This window comes from Bos mutus, chromosome 7 (assembly GCF_027580195.1).
Source record: "Bos mutus isolate GX-2022 chromosome 7, NWIPB_WYAK_1.1, whole genome shotgun sequence".
NCBI lineage: Eukaryota > Metazoa > Chordata > Mammalia > Artiodactyla > Bovidae > Bos > Bos mutus.
In genome coordinates this window covers 90,164,726-90,187,347 of record NC_091623.1, presented here as the reverse complement: position 1 = coordinate 90,187,347, position 22,622 = coordinate 90,164,726, and the positions used below count along the sequence as shown (strand labels likewise).

At 43.9% G+C, this 22,622-nt stretch overlaps 1 protein-coding gene across 5 annotated transcripts in view; it reads left to right on the top strand.

The window, feature by feature from the left end:
• Positions 1–22,622, top strand: part of SIL1 (SIL1 nucleotide exchange factor) — a 249,871-nt gene that overhangs the window by 54,095 nt on the left and 173,154 nt on the right. For all 5 annotated transcript variants that reach the window (XM_070374420.1, XM_070374418.1, XM_005900164.2 and 2 more), the window contains exons 2-3: positions 9,674–9,788; positions 17,173–17,302. In XM_070374420.1, coding sequence (XP_070230521.1) covers positions 9,684–9,788; positions 17,173–17,302 — 235 coding nt within the window. In that variant the 5' untranslated portion in view covers positions 9,674–9,683. The remainder of the gene's footprint in view (positions 1–9,673; positions 9,789–17,172; positions 17,303–22,622) is intronic.

Here is a 22,622-nt window from a genome sequence, read left to right as displayed (position 1 = left end):
GGGCCCTCTGGCTGTCTCATTGCCAAATCCAGTGGCTTTTCTCATCCTTATTCTGACTGACCTCTTGACTTTGTTGCCCACAACTTGATTTTCTCAGGATTCTCTCCTCTTTTGATCTGTATAATTCTGCACTATTCTTAATGTTTTTCATCTTGTCCCCTGGATTGTTCTTCTTTCTTTTCCTAACCTCCAGTCATGACTGGAAAACTCTTCTTGGCCCATTATTCCTTTCTCTGTAAGTTTTCTCCCTAATAGAAGGACTCTTCTTATTGCTTTGATCGTCACTTCTGGATGATGCCACCAAAATTCTTTTCTTGCTCTAGTCCTATCTACCTCTTTGTCTTCAACAGGCATGAAGTTGCCAGAGCCTTCCTGGATGCAACGACAAGCCCATGCCTAAAGGCATTGAACTCTGGTTATTCTGTGTGTAGATATCGATTGTTAGCAGGTCAAATGAAGACTGAGTCTTAAGCTTTCTTTTTTTTTTTATATGAAACTTTTAGTATTTTATTCATTTTCATAGTTTTACAGTATTAGTAAAAATAATGGCCATTATAAATAAGTATAAAATGGAAGTTGATGAAAAATAATCCCAAGTCTTCCTTGACTCCCACCCTCCCACCAAAAAACTAGCTAGTATATGGCAAATATCCTTTTCACACATTATCTTTAGGCATATATTCACTTTGTAGTGGTGGATGGTTTAGGCGCTAAGTCGTGTCTGACTCTTGTGATCCCACGGACTGTAACCTGCCAGGCTCCTCTGTCCATGGTGTTTTCCAGGCAAGATTACTGGAGTGGGTTGCCATTTCCTTCTCCTTAAGCTTTCTTCTAGTATTAGATTCTTTGAAGGCTGGGGCTGAATAGGATAGGTCTGGAGAGGGCCGGGCTGGGCTCCATTTTATTCAGTCACTCTACTTGTCACTTGATTTCTTTTGATGGAGCCACTATCTTTTGTCTATGGGATTGCGGTGTTTTGCTAATATGCTTAGCTACCTTAGAAAATCTTTTTCAGTTGAAATACTGTTGATTTACAATGTTGCTTTAATTTCACATATACAGCAAAGTGATTCAGTTATACGTATCTATCTATCCATTTTCAGATTCCTTTTCATTACAGATTGTTTCAAGATATTGAGGCCTTCCCTAGTGGCTCAGATGGTAAAGAATCTGCCTGCAGGAGTGTAGGATACCCAGGTTTGATCCCTGTTTTGGGAAGATCCCCTGGAGAAGGGCCTGGCAACCCACTCCAGTATTCTTGCCTGGAGAATCTCCATGAACAGAGGAGCCTGGCGGGCTATAGTCCATAGGATTGCACAGAGTCAGACATGACTGAAGTGACTTAGCACACACAAGATACTGAGTATGTTTCCCTGTACTGTATGGTAGGTACTTGTTGGTTATCTATTTTATATGTAGTACCCACTCCAGTGTTCTTGCCTGGAGAATCCCAGGGACGGAGAAGCCTGGTAGGCTGCAGTCCATGGGGTCGCACAGAGTCGGACACGACTGAAGCGACTTGGCAGCAGGCAGCAGCAGCAGCAACTTAGCTACCTTCTTGAAGATCTGTTCTCTTCAGATAGGGTAGGGATGGGCTTGGTCATGTCCCCCTCGTTTTGGAGTACAGAGTATTGAGAAGGGGTTAGGAATGCCCCTTCCTATTTCATCCCATCCCATGTTGTCTTCTTTCCAGAGCTGTAGTCCCAGCTGGACCTGTGGAGCTGGGCCTGGGCCTTCTTGGCTCCATGTGCTCTCTGGCAGGGCCAACACCTATTTCTGTGTTGCTGCTGGAAAGGCTTCACTAGATCTCTCCATTGCAGGCTTTACAAGTGGATTTTGGCCTTGTAACTCTTCTCTGGTCAGGCAGAGGCTTAGGTCCATTGTGAACTTTTTACCCTCCAGTAGCTTCATCTAGTCGCTTTCCTTTTAGGGTGCCTTGGATTTTATTGAGAGCAGTCCCCATTTGCTTGGCCTTAGGCATGACTTCAGTATTTGGGGCACACACTGTTGCCATTACACAAATGGTCAGTGGCTTAAGGATGTTCCAAGTCCAGCTTGCTACCAGTTACGGTTTAGACTGGGGTTAGAAGCCGCATTTCTTTTGCAGTTCAAAAGCTCTTTTCATTTAATTGCTGTCTACCTCCTGACTTTCTGCTTTATTTATGTCTTAGGGGAAAAGCCTGTTTGCCTGACCTCTTCAAACTTACTTCTCTTGTCCTTCAAATTATCCTTGGAAAATCCATTTCTTTTCCTAAGCCTTTGCACGTTGTTCTCCCTTGTCAGGGCTCTCCTTTCAGTGTTCTCTCTGCATTGTTTTTTCAGCTTCATATTTGTTTTCCTAAATTAGGTGGTGAGCTTCTGTGGAGAGGTGATTGTGTGTGTTTGTGCATGTATGAGTTTGTGTAGCACACAAATAGTAATGAATGTGTTTGTGGGAAGAGTTCCTCCTCTTTCAGTTTGTAAAGCAGAAGACTGTTTTATAGCTGTTCCTGCAAATGCAAGTTCTACATGATGGTGGCCTGGCTCTCTGGGCAGTAATATGCTGGGAAAAGCACTCAGTGGGCTAGGTCTGCCTCAGCGCTCAGCAGAAAATTGGCTTGAGTCTCACCATTTTTAGCTGTAGGGCTCGTCCTTTGAACATCTGTTTCCTTTACCTCCTGAGAGTAGATACCCAACAAAAGGCCTTGGTCCTAAATTTTGAGATGTAGGGTCAGTTAGAGGGTATGTCGATCCAGCAGGAGGCAGGAGCTCTGGAGAGTGTTTCTAGGGTGCCTGACCTGGCTCTGGCTGCCTGTGGGTCCAGGGGCAAGTTCTCATCCCCAGTCTAATGATGGTGTGATAACTAAGTGCCAGGTGCTGTACCATGTACTTTCCATGCATTGTTTAGTTTATTCCTCCCTAATATCGTTTGAAGTAGGAGCTTTTACTATGCCCATTTTATAGGCAAAGAAACTGAGGCCTAGTGAAGTGTGTCAAGGATCACATAGTTAGAAATTGGCAGAGCCAAGACTTGGCTTTACATGTGTCTGACTCTAAATTCATGTACTTATACTTTCAACCTAATGTTTTAAATCCCTTTGCTTTAATTTTCTTCTAGTAAGATGGAAGTATAAATTCTTGCCCTTTCACTTTTTCCAGACGATTTGGGGAAACAAATACGTGGACAATACGCTATAGATTAAAAACCTGGGCATTTTATAATATGGAGTTCCTAGCGTTACCAGGCAGGCTGCTGAGGTAGTGCTCCCTGCCAAGAACACTTGTGATGTTTACCATTTCTCCCTGTGCTTTGGCCCTGCAACTGGAGAGCAGCCAGCGTCCATGGGGCCTACCAGCCACGTCAGAAGTTTTCAGAGGTCCAACAGTTTCACTCCTTCTTCTCTTGGCTTCCTGCCATCCATCATGGCATTCTTTTGTTTTCCTTCCTTGAGAGAAGGTAAAAGTTATGGGAAGATGTCATGTTTATGTAGGGCCCAGTCCCCTCCCCAGTCCTGTATGAATTGAGAAGAGAACGTGAAGCACCAGGGAGTCGTGGGCTATTGAGTCCAAGGGCCTCCTCCCACCTATGCCCTCAGCAGCTACTCCGGGCAGCAGTAAGTTGGCAATACAGATTGCTGAGAGCATCCAACCTCTATTTAAGTAGAAGTACAGACTACAAATGGTCAGTTTTGATAGAAAAATGGGCATCTTAAGTACCCTATTATCTCTTTTGTCCCAAAGCCCAAGGATACTTAAGGAAAGAGTTACTGGTGGAACACTGAAATACTTCCCTCTTTCTTGGACTGAATTGATGGTATTGTAAGTCAGAAGAAGGCCTTAAATATAAAGATGTAGTGCTGTCTTTTGAGAGCCAGGGATGATGGGAAGGTTTGTTATGCAGGGTGTACAGGAGCAGGTGATGAGGTGAACCCAGGGTTAGTGGGTGGCAAGTGATTTGGGAAGGGTACTAACCTCAGGCCCGTTATGCCACACTGTGCCTCAATGGGATTCTGTGACTTTGGCTTTAGTTATATCATGGCCTGAGGTTTTCTTTTGCTGCTGCCACTGCCTAGGTTCCTGCTTGTGATGGTGGAACCAAACTGTGGGCTACTTCTCCTTTCCTTTCTCCCAGCCTCCGTGTAAAGCCCAGGGAAAACTTGCCTACTTGCTCTCTAGTTGCCACTTCTTAAATACGGACAAAGGCCAGGTGGATGCAGTTGGAGGCCAGGCCTTAAAGAGGACAGAAGATACCATTACCCATGTCTGCATGCTGTGGAGTTTGCAGTTGTTTCTGGGTGCCCTTGCAAAGCCTGGGAAACTGTCTTACCCCTTTCTCCCAGCCTCACTGCTCCTAGGCCTTCCCAGGCATACCACCCCCCACCCCCGGCACCACCGTGTTCTCTCTCCCTCCGATTCATGGAAAAATATATGGAGGCAATGAATAGGTCAGTTGTGCAGTCCACATGGAATTATTGTGGGAGAGATGAGGGATCCATTTGGAAATCGATCTCTTATCCTTGGTATTGGCAGAAAATGCTTCTGAGATGTTAGTGTGTGTGGAGGTGGTAGTGAGCCCTGTGGGAGCTGCCATTTCTCTTGTACCCCCCCGCCCCCCAGTCCCACTCCAGGAGGTGGGGAAGCTGGTGTTTGTACATCAGCTGCCGCAACCTCTTCTTTCTCAGTCCCTTCTGGGCCTCTTCCTGCTCATTTGTCTTTTTTGCCCTTGGTTTCATTCTCATTTATCTCTTCCTCCTCATTTTTCCCTGGCGTCAGTTCCAAGTGTGTAACCCTGGCTGTAAGAAGGGAGCTTGTAATTCTCTGTGTGTATATGCATATACACATGAATCGTCTTATGTAGGGGAAGGGAAGTCTTTTGGGATAAACCTTTTCTGTCTTAATGTATGTTGTCCTGCTAGTGCTGTGAGCCCACTGCTTCCATTTTTTATTCCTCTTTTCTCCACAGCCAAGGATGTAGAAATAAAAAAGGTATGGGACATTATAGGAAGCTTCAGGACCGTGTCCCCTTGAGACCCATCTTCCCTGGACCTTTCTAGACTTCTCATTCTTGATTGCCTCTGCCCATTGTTCAACCTCACTGAGCCTTGCACCCCACTCCCCTGCACACCTAGGCATGGCCAGGCACCTGTCCAGAACCAGTGCCGTGCTGTAAACTCACTCCGTGTCTTTCAGTGTGATTGGTGCCCTAGGGAGCCAGGTTGCTGGGGAAAGCTCATGTGGCATTCAGCCATTCCATTTTGTCTACAAAAAAAGAGGGGAGAAACTGGCAGAAAGCAAACGCTTTTGCTGCTGGGTGAGTTTAGCAGCTATTTTTAGCTCCTAAGCCTTTGCTTTCCCATTTGGCTGTGCTTTTTTAGCACAGTGTCAGTCCAGCAGGGCTGTTTTCCTTCATGGCTCCAGATGTCCTTAGGGAAAGTTTCTGTCTGCCCCTGAGAAGATGTGGGATGGGCACAGGGTAATAACTTCTGATAGTGGGTTTAGGCAGAGCCTTGGGCCCCACTGTAGACTTGTCACAGGGCCAGTTTATTGAGGTGGAACATGGAGTGTGGCAGGAATAGGAAAGAGAAAAGGTAAAATACCATACTCTCTCGAGGTGTTTCCCCTATAATTAATTCAGTTAGGACTTTATTGAGTAAACTGCCTAATGAGGTGTATTGGGGCTGAATGATCAACATGCAAACCTTTTATAAGGGTCTTGGACTGATATTGACAGGTTCTGAAGTTTTCTAAGGTTTTTTTTCCCCCCAAATTTATTTATTTGGCTGCCCCAGGTTCTAGTTGCAGCATGAGAGATCGTTTACTTGCAGCATACAGGCTCTTTAGTTGTGGCTTATGAACTGTTAGCTGTGGCATGTGGGGATCGAGCTGCCTGACAAGGGATTGAACCTGGGCTCCCTGCATTGGGAGTGTGGAGTCTTAGCCACTGAATCACCAGGGAAGCCCTCTAAGGTTTTTTTTTTTTTTAAGTTTATTATTATTATTTTTTCTCTCTGCCTTTCTTTCTGGGGTAATTTGCCTGTTTGGGTTAAGTTCTTTTGACTTCCTCTCTAGTTTACTGACCAAAATTTTTTCACTACTCCAATTTGCCTATTCTTGATATTTCACTTAAGTAGAACCATACAATATCTATTCTTTTGTATCTAGTTCATTTAATTTAGCCTAATATTTTTAAGGTTTATTCATGTTGAAGCATGTATCAGAATTTCATTTTTTATGACTGAATAATGTTCCATTGTATGTACCACGTTTGAAAAAAAATCTGTTGAATACCTAAGTTATTTCTACTTATTTCGCTGTTGTCAGTAGTGATATTATCAACATTCATATGGAGGTACCTGTTTGAGTCAATGTTTTCGGAACTTTTAGGTGGAGTATGTACTTGGGGTGGAATTGCTGGATCACATATATAGTAGATCTATATTTATCTTTTTGAGGAATTGCCAAACTGTGCCACAGCAGCTGTACCATTTCACATTCCCACCGGCATTGTACTAGGGTTTTAGTTTCTCCACATCCTCATTAACATTTGTTGCTGTCTCTCTCTCTTTTTTAAATAAACTTTAGCCATAATGGTGGATATAAAATGGTACAGTGTTTCATTGTGGCTTTGATTTGTATTTCCTTAGTGATTAATGATGAGAATCCTTTCATGTCCCTATTGGCTTGTGTATATCTTCTTTGGAGAAATGTCTATTCAAGTTTTTTGCCCATTTAAATTTTTGTTGTTGAGTTATAGGTGTTATTTATATATTCTGGATACTACATCATTATAAGATAGAAGACTTACAAATATTTTTCTAATTTTTTGAGTTGTCTTTTCACTTTCCTTATAATGTCATTTGAGGCACAAAATTAAAACTTTTAATTTTGAAAGAGTTCTGTTTGTTTTTCCGTTTATCATCTGTGCTTTGGTTACTATATTTAAGAAACTATTGCCAAATCTGAGGTTACGAAGATTTTCCCTACGTTTTCCTAAGAATTTTCTCTCTTAATACATTTTGAGTTAATTTTTGTATATAAGGGAAGAGTCCACTTCATTCTTTTGCATGTGGATATCCAGTTGTTCCAGGACAGTTTGTTGGAGAGACTGTCCCTTCCCCATTGAATTGTCTAGATAATGTTGTTGAAAATCAACTTATTGCATATGTAATTATTTCTGGACTCTCAGTTCTGTTCCATTGGTCTGTATATCTGTCCTTACACCTATACAACAGTGTTTTTTTGTTTTTTCCCACAGTGTTTTAATTACTGTAGCTTTGTAGTAAGTTTTGAAATCAGGAAATGTGAGTCCTCCAACTTTGTTCTTGTTTTTCAGTATTGGAATTTTTTTTTTTGGTGGAGGTTGGGGGGAGCATACATTATGCTAATAGGATCTTAAAATCCCCAACCAAGGATTGAACAGTGAAAGTGCCAAGTCCTAACCACTGGACTGTGAGCAAACTCCTCACCATCAGGATTTTGATAGGGATTGCATTGAATCTGAATATTGCTCTGGGTAGTACTGTCATCTTAGTGATATTAAGCCGCCGATCTGTGAACATGGGATATCCTTTTATCCTTGTATCATTTAAAGTTTAACAGCCATGAGGGCCTGCACTTTGGTTTGTTTGATTGTCTGAAAAGTGAAGTAAAAGGCTTTATGACTTGGGAATATTGAATTTTGCTGTTTTAGGGGATGCTAATGGTATCTGCCTTCAGGTATAGCAGTAGATATGGTTAAGAAGTGAATGGTTAACCATTAGGGACTATAACCATTTAGGGACTATGTAACCTGTAACTATTTAGGGACTTCCCTGGTGGTCCAGTGCCTAAGACTCCGCACTTCCAATGGAGGGGTTAGGGTTTGATCCCTGGTCAGGGAACTGGATCCCACATGCCGTATTGAAGATCTAATATCCTGCATGCTGCAACTAAGACCAGGCAGTCAGATAAACACAAAATTTTTTTAAAAAGTGAATGGTTATAAAGGTTCATGTGAACTTGGGCCCGTGTCTGTTCACACACAGATCATTTGGTTAGTTTCCTTCTTTCCTCACCATAGCCAATACCACCCTGTGCAACCTAATAACAACCTGGATAATGAAGAAGGAAGGGACAGGGCTATTATATTAGGTTGGAACAAACGTAATTGAGTTTTTGCATTGTTGAAATCTGCCATTTGATATTGGAATACTTTCTTAATATGGTTATTTTATACATCATTTTAATGCACATTTCTTTATACTTTTTACTAATGACTTATTCATGCTGTTTATATTTAATTTGGACTATGGAAATGATATTAGACAAAAAGTAAATTCGAGTGTTTTTCTTATTCGAGTTGAAAATGAATCGTAAAGCAGCAGAGACAACTCAACGTTAATGCGTTTGACCCAGGAACTGCTAATGAACGTACAGTGCAGTGGTGGTTCAAGAAGTTTTGCAAAGGAGACTAGAACCTTGAAGATGAAGAGCTTAGTGGATGACCATTGAAAAGTTGACAGTGACCAACTGAGAGCAATCATCAGTGCTGATCCTCTTAAAACTGACATGAGAAGTTGCTGAAGAACTCAGCGTTGACCATTCTACGGTCATTTCACATTTGAAGCAAATTGGAGAGGTGAAAAAGCTTGATAAGTGGGTGCCTCATGAACTGACTGAAAATAAAAGAAATCATCGTTTTGAAGTGTCGTCTTCTGTTATTCTGTGCAACAATGCACCATTTCTCAATCGGATTGTGACTTGTGACAAAAAGTGGATTTTATACAACAGTCAGCTCAGTAGTTGAACTGAGAAGAAGCTCCAAAGCACTTCCCAAAGCCAAACTTGCACCACAAAAAGGACCTGGTTACTGTTTGGTGGTCTGCTGCCATCTGATCCACTACAGCTTTCTGAATCCTGGTGAAACCGTTACATCTGAGAAGTATGCTCAGCAATTCTATGAGATGCACCGAAAACTGCAATGCTTACAGATGGCATTAGTCAACAGAAAGGGTCCAGTTCTTCTCCGTGACAGTGCCTGATTGCACGTCACACAGCCAATGCTTCAAAAGTTGAATGAATTGGAGTATGAAGTTTTGCCTCATCCTCCATATTCACCTGACCTCTTGCCATCGAACTCCTGTTTTAAGCATATCGACAACTTTTTGCAGGGAAAACGCTTCCACAACCAGCAGAAGGCAGAAAATACAAGTTTGTCGAATCTCAAAGCATGGATTTTTACACTGCAGGAATAAACCAGCTTATTTCTCATTGGCAAAAATATGTTGATTGTAATGGTACCTATTTTGATTAATAAAGATATGTTTGAGCCTACTTATAATGATTTAAAATTCACGATCTGAAACTGCAGTTACTTTTGCATCAACCTGAATAGCTCGTGCAAAGGTCCTGGATGACTACAGTTTCAGCCAAGGCCTCTCTCCTCATATGGGGGAATGGAGGCTACTTTAGGTTGACAGTTTCAGCCAAGGCATATCTCCTCATATGGGGGAATGGAGGGTTACTTTAGGTTGTTCTACATCTGGGGTAGGAGACCTGTGATACCTGTATTCCAGAAATGTCTGTCATCATCTGAAATGTTTGACATCTGTGAAAAAAGTGAGATCATGGGAATCACTGTGTTGGGGCAGGCGGGGAGGGGTGTCAGGCACCAGCTTCATATTGACCTTCTATCTTCTGTGTTTACATTCCTCAGGCCTCTAACTATGCCTCACCAGGGCCTGCTCCTTTTTAGGATGGCTCCTCTGTGCGTACTGCTCAGCATGCTGATGGTCTCCTGCTTCAACTTCTGCCTCTGTCATAAGAACTCGGTAAGTATTTTCACACAAGTAGAGGGATCTTTGGGATCCAAGAAAGTCTCCATGCCACCAGGGCTGCTGTGGGAGTTTCTTTCTTTCTTTTATTTATTTTTTTATTTTACAATATTGTATTGGTTTTGCCATACATTGACATGAATCTGCCATGAGAGTTTCTTATAGGAATGTGACCAGTGCTGGGTCACGGAATGTGTGCACTTCTTCCCCTATCCCTTAGTCCTCTGGCCTCTGTTTAAAGCTTACGGCACATTTTCTCTTTGGGGAAAAGATGGTGGTGATGATAATGATGTAATAACAATGATGATGATAATAATAAGCTTATCATGTACCAAGCATAGTCAGTCATTCAGTCATGTCCAACTCTTTGCAACCCCATGGACTGCAGCACGCCAGGCTTCCCTGTCCATCACCAACTCCTGGAGCTTGCTCAAACTCATGTCCATTAGTTGGTGATGCCATCCAACCATCTCATCCTCTGTGTTCCCTTCTCCTCCTGCTTCAATCTTCCCCAGCCTCAGGGTCCTTTCCAATGAGTCAGTTCTTCGCATCAGGTGGCCAAAGTATTGGAGCTTCAGCATCAGTGCTTCCAGTGAATATTCAGGACTTGTTTCCTTTAGGATTGACTGGTTTGATCTCCTTGCAGTCCATGGGACTCTCAAGAGTCTTCTCCAACATGACAATTCAAAAGCATCATTTCTTCAGCACTCAGGCTTCTTTATGGTCCAGCTTGCACATCTGTACATGTCTACTGAAAAAATCTTTGACTATACAAACCTTTGTTGGTAAAGTAATGTCTCTCCTTTTTAATATGCTGTCTAGGTTTGTCATAGCTTTTCTTCCAAGGAGCAAGTGTCTTTTAATTTAATGGCTGCAGTGACCATCTGCAGTGATTTTGGAGCCCAAGAAAAAAAAGCTCTGTTACTGTTTCCATTGTTTCTCCATCTATTTGCCATGAAGTGTTGGGGCTGGATATCATTATTTTTGTTTTTTGAATGTTGGAATTTTAAGCCAGCTTTTTCACTCTCTTACTTTCATCAAGAGTTCTGCCATAAGGGTGGTGTCATCTTTGTATCTGAGGTTATTGATATTTTTCCCGGCAGTCTTGATTCCAGCTTCTGCTTCATGCCCGGCATTTCTCATGATGTACTCTGCATATAAGTTAAATAAGCAGGGTGACAATATACAGCCTTGACGTACTCCTTTCCTGATTTGGAACCAGTTTGTTCCATGTCCGGTTCTGTTGCTTCTTGACCTGCATACAGATTTCTCAGGAGGCAGGTAAGGTGGTCTGGTATTCCCATCTCTTTCAGAATTTTCCACAAGTTTGTTGTGATCCACACAGTCAGAGGCTTTAGCGTAGTCAGTGAAGCAGAAGTAGATGTTTTTCTGGGATTCTCTTGCTTTTTCTATGATCCAACCAAGCATTGTATTGTGTGCTTTTATATGTATTCTTACTTAATCCCATCAAATGTTAAATAGACAACTGAAGTTATTATCCTCATTTTGAGAAGGAGGAGAACTAACAGATGCTAAGTAACTTGGCCAACATTATAAAGCTAGTTTGTAGCAGAGCTGAGAGGGTCAGAATTTTCCCCAAGGACTGGGTTACTTGTGTGGTGAGCACCAAGACTACTACTTCTCTACTCTCCTCTTCCATTTCTGTGTCCTCTTTCCCTCTGCCTTTTGTTGCATGTTCTTTATAGTCTCCATTTCATTAACCCAGACCTCATTACTGAGGGTTTCTGTCATTGACAAAGGCAGGGGCAGAATGCCTGAGAAGGCCCTGAGCTTGGTCTGGCTGCAGGGTGTCCTGGCCCCATTTCCCTGGCCTGCCCCAGCAACAGCCTGCCCTTGACCAGCTCCCAGTGCCCTCTCTTTCCTCTTCCTTGAGATGCCCTGACTGTCAACTCTGACAGTTTTACCCTCCCCTGGCCACCTTCCCCAACCCCAGGGGTCCTACTTAAATGTTGGTTAAAGTGCTGGAGGCTTTGGAACTGGAGGGCCTTGAAGTGCAGATGACAATTGTGATGAATTTAATAGCAATTCAGCTCAGCTAAGGTTCACCTCTGGCTCATGGCAAACTTCCACCTTCCCTCTGAAGTCATTTGTTTTCTCTCTGCCTTTCTCCCTACTTTGTGGAGCGGGAAAGAATGTACAGTTAGGAGTCACGAATCCTTTTGAGCTTTTAATGTTCTTTGACTAAGATCTTGTTGCTGTCATTTTTCTGGTCTCCTCTTCAAGGACAGTAAGACTGGAATCCCATTGGCCCCAGAGGGTGCGACTGGCCACAGAATGAGGTTGGGGCTGGCTCTGACATAGCTGGCCCAGAAAAGCACCCAAGTTTTCTGAGGGATTAGGGCTGTGTCCCCTTTAGCCTGCAGCTCTTGAGGATCTGGGTACTCCCCGTCGTGAGCTTTAGCAGATGCACAATTAACAAAAGCGTGCTGATGAATTTACTTAAGGACTGTGTGCTAGTAAGTCCCTTTTGGATAATAGTTCAACCAAATAGATGAGCTTTCAGAGCCATAATTATTCTGGCCCATTTATATTAGCTCTATTGAGCCTAGTCTCAGAAAAATGTTAATACTGACTTTCATCAGCAGAAGCTGCTTTTATCCTTATGTCTGTTCCTAAGCTGTATCCATTTGTCATAATCTTTCATCATGTGCTAAGTACAAGTAGGAATTGAAGCATCTTTTCTCTCATACCATAAAAATTGCTGCCCTGATGGCATTTAAAAATCCAAATTATGCAGCCAGCCACCTTCACAACAGTGAAAATGGGGGGTGGGGGAGATGGGAGTGGTCATGATCCTTTGTTCAGAGCCTGGAGTCCAGACAAATGCTCCTGGTGACCTGGAATTGTTCTCCCCAAGGGCATTTGTTACAGGTTTATGGCCACCCAGCAAAGGTTGGCTGTGTGTATCAGGATATGATCTGGAGCCATCCTCCCCTCCTGTCGCCTGCTGTGGCGCCTCTCTGGGGTGTCACTTCTAAGGAGCAGTGTGAATGCTAAAGGGATGTATTGTGTGGTATACTCACCTTCAAGAGGTGGTAGATGAGTGGGATAGTGGAACCCAGTATAAAGGAGCACAGAGCCTTAGTAAGCTCTCTTTTGCCTCCCACTTTGGCAGTTTAACCATTTCTGAGCTTTGTTTCTTCATGTGTAAAACAGGGTTGTAAAACAGGTACCTCCCTCTTAAATTTTAGTGTAGATTAAATGTGATTATATATATAAAGCACCTAGAATTGAGACTGGCACTGTATGGCTAATGGATGGTCAATAAATGTCAGCTGTTATTTTTTAGTATGGGGTGGCTGCTTCCATTGTTTAATTTATGGCTCTGTCAGTCAGGCTTCTATCCCAAAATGTTACCCTCTCAGTCTGTCTCTGTCACAACAGCAATCCACCTACCCTGAGAGTTCATTTATTCTCTTGGATCTTGAAGGCTTTGGTCTTTAAGAATCTCTTATTCAGTTGCAAGTGTAAGGAAGTGTATCATGGTAAGCTGTTGTCAGTTAACACCTTAGCTGGGATTTCTTGCCATTTCAGAGGAAATTGGTATTTACAGTATTGATGGCAGAGAGAAGAGAGAATTCAGCATTGAAAGGAGCCCTGAAAAGCCAACTGAGAGGGCACCAGAGCATGAGATTTACTTCAGAGCTGACCACGGGCTGGCTGGCCTCCCACACCTCTCGGTCTTTGTCTCTTGTTTCGGACCCTGCTGGAGCAGAGGGAGGGTCATCCCTTTCTCTGCGACTGTGTTTCTCACCTTGTCCATTAAAGGGCAGGGGCTGTGCTGGTAAATGTGCTGGGGTGATCTCATTCCCCCACTGCTTGCTTCCATTAGCATCCAAGGCACAACCGATAGAACACTTGACTAAGAACAGAAACAGAGAAGTGAGTCAGGATTCAGACAGTCCTGGACTTAAATCTCTGCTCTTCTCTCAGCATTGTGGTTTTGCACAGGTCCTGTGTGTGTAAAGTGGAATTAAAAGTGTGTGTTTCATAGGTGAAACTTGGATGAGTTGTGTGGCATGGAAGGTACTTAGACCAGTGCCGGGCCTGTGGGTAGGGGCTTCATAAATGGTAGCTGCTGTTTTCCTTACAACCCCATCTCCATGATGCTGCTTTTCCTGAAAACCTTTTCTGGAATTCCACCTTTGAAGTGACTGTCTAACTTGCAGTATGTTCGTGTGACCAAGCCTCCCTCAGTGCTTGCTGAAGTCACTGAGAGCCAGATTTGGTGAACAGAGTGAGTTGATCAGACAGATGAGCACCAAATTTATGTCACTTCTACTAAAAACAGGTGAACTGTAAAATAATAGCAGATTGTGAGAGAGAGAGAGTGTGTGTGTGTAGCTTAAAATATGGTTCAAAGATGATACCAAGAGGAAACTTAAAAAAATATTTTGAGCAGTGATAGGATTGTTGGAAAAAGGGGCTTTCCCGAGGCTTCAAGTATGTGTCTCAGTGGTTCATATCTTGTTGTAATCCTTCTTCTTGAACCTACTTTGTTAGTCTCATTAAAGATCTAGGGAAAAGGGCTTTCTTAGCCTCTACTCATTGAAATGAACACTAGCCTTGCCTGGATTTTGAAGGGTCATATTTTCATCATCACCATTACACTTGCCTCTTTCTTTCTGCTTCTCTTGATGTTGAGGATTTGGTTAGTTGATTACCGTTATACCTGCTAGGAGTTAACCTGGCTAATAGATACACTAAAGCAAGAGTTGTAATGTAAAGCTTAGAGATGTTTAGTTTGACTCTCCTTGTGTTCTAAAAGTAAGAAATATCAGATAAAAATATGGATTTCTGTTTCTTATTCTGCCATGAATGCCTTCATGGCAGTGGCAACTGAGTAACAGCTATGTTTCTTGATCAGGGCAGGAGGACTCCAGTTTTCACAGTTCCACTACTCCTAGTTGTTTTTACACTGAGCACACAGCACATTTACATCCGTCCCTGCCTGGCTTCTGGAGGCATTTAATCCACATACTTCAGAGGTAAATATTATTAATGGTCTTCTAGCCCTGCGGTCTAGAGACTGACTTTTGGCAGAGACTGACCAGCATGACTGGGCCCTGGAGTATATAGGCTCCAGGTACTTAGTGGACAAGGTGGTCTTTGTTCTGGAGTATGGGGCTAGTTCCTGGCTGTCAGCAAACTCTTTGGGCTTGTCTCCAAAAGATACACCTGCCTGTAGGAGGAAGCGCTTCTTTCATTCCTTTGTTGTGTGATTACAAACTAAGCCTTGGGCTGGGCAAGGGGTATATGCAGTGGTGAAAAAGATTGACACTATGCCTGCCCTCAGGAAACTCAGCTGTTGGAAGTGTGACGTCCATGCCCTCAGAATGTAGGGAGCCTCCTGCCAGTCTGTCTGCTCATCAGTCTCACACACACCTACTCTTCTGTTGCTAGTTTTTCTTTTGAGCTCAGACTTGTACAGACTTCAAGTTGAAAGGGTAGGAGGAGTTTGAGGGACAAGGCTGCACAGGTGACCACAACCCAAGCCTGACGTGCCTGAGTGAAGCTATTTTGTGCAGTCCATGCTGGATGTCACAGCACAGACTCATCTGACTTGCCCCTACGGATGACTCCCTTTACGAGTAATAGGTGTAATGGCTACTGTGTAGCCAGGGCTAGTGGTTTACAGGGTAATACTTCTAACATATGAGTGAGATGTTATTTCCTCTTTACAAATATAGAAACTGAAGTTTAAAAGTTAAGTAACTTTTCCTGGAGTCAAAAGCAACTTGGAATTGAACTTTGGGTTACCTGAAGCAGAGCTTCAGTTTTAAACCACGATTCTATCAGTGCGTCTTGTTACTTGTAACATGATTTAAGGACATCTTCTTGTCCAAGCTGACTCATTTGAAAAGACCCTGATGCTGGAAAAGATTGAGGGCAGGAGGAGAAGGGGACAACAGAGGATGAGATCGGTTGGATAGCATCACCGACTCAATGGACATGGGTTTGGGTAAACTCCAAGAGTTGGTGATGGACAGGGAGGCCTGGCGTGCTGTGGTTCATGGGGTCACTGACTGAACTGAACTGATTTTGTCCAAGATAATTTTCCTTACTGGTCCTTCAGAAGATCTGAAATTCTTCCATCTGAATCTCATGTTTTTATTTCTTGTTAAAATGTAAAAATCCTTGGAGGGGCTTTACATTGTCATCTTCAACACCTTAATCCCTTAATCTTTCCTCTGTCAGCTAGTTAAAGATCAGGACCTAAGGGACCCAGGGAGGTTCCTATCTGGACCTGGGGCACTGCTTGAAAAAAATGGCATTGTTACCTCCCATGTAGGATTAAAGTTGTTTGGGAGACCAAAATGAGATCTACATAAAGTACCTAGCACAAGTTTGGGTTCATAGGAGGAATCCATGAAAAATACTCTTAGGGGGAGAATTGGGAGGTGGGAGTGCTGAAATAATCTTCCAGTGTGCTAATGTGGGTTCTTCTTTGCCCTCCCAGATGTAATTTCTCAGAGCTCTGGAACCCTCTGGTTCCAGTTTCCTGAGGCCTTATTGCTTTTTTATACACAAACAGGTTTAAAAATGGGACAGGAAGGATGGGAGGCTGGGAAGGAATAAAATGAATAATACTTTGTATTTATATTACATCTTTCTCTCCTGAGCTCAAAGTGCTCAACAGACACCATCTCATTAATCCTCCATACTCTCCCTGGGGTGGAAGGAAACAGGTTTTAGGAAGAGGTTTCCAACCTGGGCATCTTCCTCCTTTAGCTCAGCTGGACTTGTGCCTTCCCACTTGCACCCCTTCCTCCATGGACTGGAATGTCCCAAGAGGTCATGTATGCCCCGTAGGTACCCTGGGGAATTAAGGTACCCAGGCCCTTTCTCTGCCCTGCTGGGTGGCTTAGGAATTAATTGGGCTTTAGCTACCAGCTTTTGTACATCTGAGTTGACCATTTGAGGCCTTACTGTTCTATTCAGTTGTATGCTTTTTCTTTTATAAATATCTTTAGTTTTTAATTATAAGAGTAATAGGAATTTTAAATATCAAACAGTATAGGAGCTTATCAAGTAGAAAGTTAGTCTCCTATTGTCTCATTTTGTCGACCCCTCTCCCCAGTATGTTCCTTTAAACCCCTCACGATAGTGTGGAACCTTCTGAAATTTTTAAACAGTGCATATACAAAAGTGTCACATACACACAACACATGCTGTGTGAATTGAATCATATCACCTCAGTTGTACTGGTTCTGAGACTAATCTTGTGAAAGGTCCAAACATGGCTAGGGAGGGCAGGAAATGTAAGGAGGAGAGTGTACTCCCCCAGGCCGTTTTCTTTCTGCTTGCTTGCTACCCAGCTGTGGTGGTTCATGCATGCCCTATTTTCCTTTTTCTGAAGGAATTTGCACTGACCAACCCAGAGAAGAGCAGCACCAAAGAAACCGAGAGAAAGGAAACAGAGGAGGAGCTGGAACCCAAGATTCTGGAGGTGTTTCACCCGACCCATGAGTGGCAGGCACTTCGTCCAGGTACCAAGCCCAGCCCTGTCTCCAGGAAACACACTTGAAAATCAAAATGTGTATGTCCTTTGTCTCCATAGGGCTGTTTTGGAGGAGCACCCCACTCTGGCTTCCTTGGAGGGGAGTAGTGGTGGCTGCTGCTGCAGGACTCAGGGACCTTCACGTTCCTGCAGAACAGAGATTGCCGTGTCTGAGTGTCCTGGAAGGCAGGGAGGTGGTGGGTGGCCGAGCTTTCTGAGAAAGTGATTGAAAACTTTCTTTCCTTGCACTTCTGAAGCGCAGGAGAGGCAGTGACATGTGCCTCACTGTGCAAATGCTATTTTGGGTTCTGTTGCTCGGCTCAGTGCTGCTGAAATATTGTTCATGGGAGAGTCCTGAGCACCGGTGCAGAGTAGGAGTTTTCTATTGTTAAAGAAGCCTGTGCCAAGAAACAGGGGCTGATCCTGGCCTGGGTTTTGAACGGAGGATCCTCAGAAGGGACAACTTTTGAACCCTTTTATGGCCCTGGGCCCAGGGATTAAAGTAATAATGAAATAAGCCAGCAGTTGTGGTGTTTACCATATTCAGATACTGTGCTAGGTGCTTCATGTGCGTAAGCTTGTTCAGTCTTCACAATAATAGGAGCTATTATTGTCTTTATTTTCAGATGAAAACATTGAGGCTCAGAGAGAGTAGGTGACTTGACCTATGTCATTCAGCTAACTTGTCCAACATCATTGACCCCAGCCTGGACTCACCTTCTTCCCACTTGTCCTTGGTTGGAGCCCGACTGGGCCCATTCTCAGGAATAGGCTATTTGTGTTCTGCACTGTTGCAGTGGGATGACAAGCCCTGGCAGCTTCCAGAGCATAGTTTCATCAACTCCTTGCCTATATTCATCACCATGTTCTCACTGCTGCATTGCTGCTGTGCTGGGCAGGGGCAGCATTTGTGCTGCCAGCCAACTTTCTGATAGCAATATCTCCCCTGCTGGGCTTGAGTGCAGGTAGTTACTGCCACAGAAAAGTGATGAACCACCAGGAAAACCAAGTAGGTGCTAATGGTGTTGGGTAGAGGGAGATTTTAGGGGCAGAGGTACTGGGCTCAGCAAGTTCAACTTTTGTTCTGGCTGCTTTCCTCCACCTTCCCTGAGAACTGAGCCCCCTGGTCTCTGAGGACTAAAACTAGAGGGACTCTCGGGGTGTGGAAAGTGGAGGATGTGGGTTATGTTCATTGATTTTATGTGATTAAAAGTGCTTATACCACTTCTGACCAGGCAAGTGCCTGGAGCACATGGAAGTCAGTGTCCCTACCCCTACCCTCTTTTCCTGTGGCACTCTTTAAGGCCCCAGTCCACAATGCAGATCAAGCCTGAAAGTTCTGACCCAGGGCCCTTGCCCAGCCTCTGGGCAGTGGGGTTGCTGATAATGGTTGAGCAAAAGAACCTCTCTTTTTATCTTTGGGGAGGGAGGGCCAGTACCTGTGTGACAAGGGCAGGCTGAGTGCTCTAAGTGTCTCTTGGAGAGTTAGAGTGGAGTACTAATTTTTACATTTAACTTGTTGTCCCATTGACATCCTCTGCCTTCTAGTTTCTTAAGGCTCCTTATACATTGTTCTGCCCCAAGTTTCCTTGAAGCCACTCCAAAGGCTTGTGAATTGTGTTTGAGCACAGACACTCAGGCCCCACAGTGCTGAGGCAAAGCGAGTCTAGTTCCAGTTGTGCTTGCCCTGTATTCCCAAAATGTTTTCATTTCACCTACACTCACCCCCCAGAGCAGGACCAGTGAGGGGAGGAGGGAAGGTGAGAGATTTGTTTTGGCCTCAGGGTTTAACGTGTGATGATTGAGAGGTACTGTCGAGGCAGACAAGACTCTCTTCAAGATGTTCTGTGTGTACATTGAGAAGGTTTTTATATGTATGTTTGTTGGTAGGAGATTGACATCTCAGGGGTCTGTATGGATAGCTGGCATTTGCCTTTAATCAGTATATTTAATCCACCTGGGATTCTAAATTCTAAATGCTACCTGGGAACTTCCATCACAGCTACTGAATGGTTAAAAGGGATGTTACTAGTCCTGGAATGAGTAGATAAATGAGGAGGTAGTATAATTTATTAATAGTGGTAAAGAGCACAGACTTCAGACTGAGCCAGTCCTGGATTAAAATCCTAGGTTTACTACTTAGGGGATCTTGGGCAAGTCACTGAATCCCTCAGTTCCCCAATTGGTGATGTGGGAGAAACGTCCTGCCCGCCTCCTGCAGAGTCTATTCTGAGGATTTCTAACAAGAAAACATAACCCGGTACATAGCAGTTCTGATTTTAAATGGTAAATTCTCTGTGCCACCCCTTAAACTTGATTGTGAAATTGGATGCCAGTGGTTATGCATGAGTGTGTAACCTTCCTGTTCTCTCTGGCTTTAGATGGGGAAGGGAACTTATGGTGACAGGGAAAGACTTCCATGGTCATGGAATGTTCTTCTTTCCTTCCAGGATGATTTTTGGTAAGGGAGCAGAATGGGCTAGCACAGCATTTCCTGCCTAAGAGCTAGGACATGGCATAGGAAGATGGTGGAATATCTTTGGGGGCACTTTTAAGAGAATGGCAAAATGGCTAGTTTATGTTGACAGTTATTGACTTCAGTTCAGTACCTTCTGTCTCCTTAGGTCTCTGAAGGTAGGACCTCATCTGTGTTGTCCTCAGGTCTCCAAGGAGGAGTTACTGGGCTACACGATCTGGGCTCATTTGAAGGCAGATATCCTGCCTGCTGTAGCCTGGAATATCAGGGGACCAACCTGTAACTTCATGAGCCTTCCTACCAGGCCAGATGGGAATTGAGCCCCAGCCATCCTGCCCTGAGCAGCTGCAGGTCGCTCCCCTCAAGTCTCCCTGCCTTGTTATTACTGTCAGCATCCTTGCTGGGAGTTACTTGTTCCTGGAAGTGATTTTCCTGTCTCTCTCTCTCTCTCTCTCGGTTTATTTTGGGATCTGTCATACCTTACGGAGGCACAGCAAGCATTTGAGTGTGGATTCAGCATCAGCTGTTCACAAGCAGGCAGAGGAAAGCTGTTTGCTGGCAGGTCCTGTGGGTTCTGGGCAAGGAACTCAGAAATTTGTCCTAAGGCTGAGCACCCATGAACCCCAGGCTTTGTGCCTGTGTACTTGTTATTAGAGAAAACTGGTCACAGCCAGATATGGTGGGCCTTCTGCTCCTTGGGCATTTTCTGTGATCCTACTTTGTGCCAAGCACTATACTGGTAGCCAGAGACAGATAATAGCTCACATTTACTGAGCATTCCCTGTGCCAGGCATCTTTTGAGGGTAGGTGCTATAACTACCCTCATTTTTATAAACAAAATTGAATCTCAAGAGAGGTGACTTAGCCAAACTACCAAGTGATAGAATTCAGATCTAGCTTTGTTTGGCTCTAAGCCTAACCTCTACCACTGTACCATACTGTCTTTCTGGGTAACAAATGAGACATGACCCCTGCCTTCCAGCAGTTCATAGTCTCATAGAGAATACAGAGAGAAAAAGGCATTGCAATGTTTTGAGTGTCCTGGAAAAAGTGCGTGGTGCTCAATGAGGGCACAGAGGAGGGTGTGGGGAGGCCAGGCCAGGGCCTTCTCTCTATCCCTGAGATTTTGGTGGAGCTTTGAGTCAAATTTTATGATGCTAAACCTCCAAACCCACTTTCAGTTCTCTTTTTGAGCTCTGTGGCCTTGTCAGGTTGATGAGAATCTCTGAATCTTAGTTTCCTCATCTGAAAACAGGGATGAAAATACATACTTCACAGAGATGGTGTGAGACTGAAACAAGATTAACATATGTAGAATGTTTCACACGGGGCCTGGCACGTAGGAAATATTCAATAAATGGCTATAGTTGTCATTTTAAAAATATACCTTTGCTGCTGCTGCCTTTCTTTCCTTGGGACCTGAAGGAAAAGTGGAGGCGATGAGGCTGGCTGAGCAAAGTCCTCTCTTGTTCTGCCTGTTACCCAGTGCTGTATGTTGGTCCCATATGGACTCATGGGAGCTTAGACTTGGGGGTTCTTATTGACCTGAGGTGACTTCCAGGATCTGAAATTCTGTGTGAGAGCCTCTGAAATATTGTCATTAGTACAAAGAGCCACTTGATGGGAGCATGCAGGAAGCCTATGCAGGAACACATTCATGTGAGGGGGTATAAAAAAAAAAAATCTACATCATCAACAACTGATGAGAGCAATCCAAGAATTACAGAGCACCAGCCATCTGGTCAGATCATTTCAGATCTGCATGAGCGATAGGAGGGAATTGAATTTTAAAAACCTCATTTATGGTAGACCAACTACTCTCTTGCAAGCATTTAAGGGAGGAGTCTGATTTCCTGCAGGCTCTGGACATCTGTCTGAAGGAGCACCTGACTCTGGTCTGGGTGATGGTGGGATTGTCTCTCTCAGGTCTTCTGCCCCTTGCAGCTTAGAAGAGACCATGTGATCTTCCAGTCCTCGGATCCCAACTGCATATCCAGTAATTCAATTTAGACACTATCTAGCTGGAGTTAGTGTCAGATCCCAGTTAAAGGACTCAATCCGACTGCCTCTAATTGAGATGCTAGTCATGAGTCCCAGACTACTGGCCTTGTGACTGATCAGCTATAAATTGGAGATTCCCAGAATTCCCTCCTCAAGTTTACTAGAACAGCTCACAGAACTCAGGAAAGCATTTTACTCATGTTTACTGGTTTATTATAAAGGATACAACTCAGAGTAGCCAGGTGTATGAGATGCATAGAAGGTATGGTTGCTAAGGTTTAGAGCTTTCCTGTCCTCTATGGGCACACTGCCTTCTCAGTACTTCTCAGGTTCACCAGTCAGAAGCTGTCGAAAGCCCTCCAGGGGCTCTTATGGAGTTTTTGTTATTAGGTGTGATTGATTTAGGTGGCCAAAGTCATTGGCCATTGGAGATTGAACTCAATCTCCAGCCCTGCTTCCCTCCCTGGAGGTGGGGCTAAAAGTTCCTACTGTCTAATCAAAGCTTCATCTTTCTGGTTACCTGCCCCCATCTTGGAAATTACCTAATTCTACCCCTGCTCCCTCACCGGAGTCATTTCAGGAACCAGGGATAAAGACCAGATTTTTTTTTTTTTTAAATACCACAGGCTACGATTGAGGTAAGACTATGGGCAAGTCCACCTATCCCTATCCAGCTCTGTGATTGGGAATCGGGTAATCCTCCCTTTCTCCCCTAATCAGGAGAATCTTTATGGGTTATTTCATTCCCCAGGATGGTCCACGAGAGTATGACCTGTGTGTGCCCTGTCACTCGCACACATAAGCACACACACACCTCGAGGTCCATGAGCAG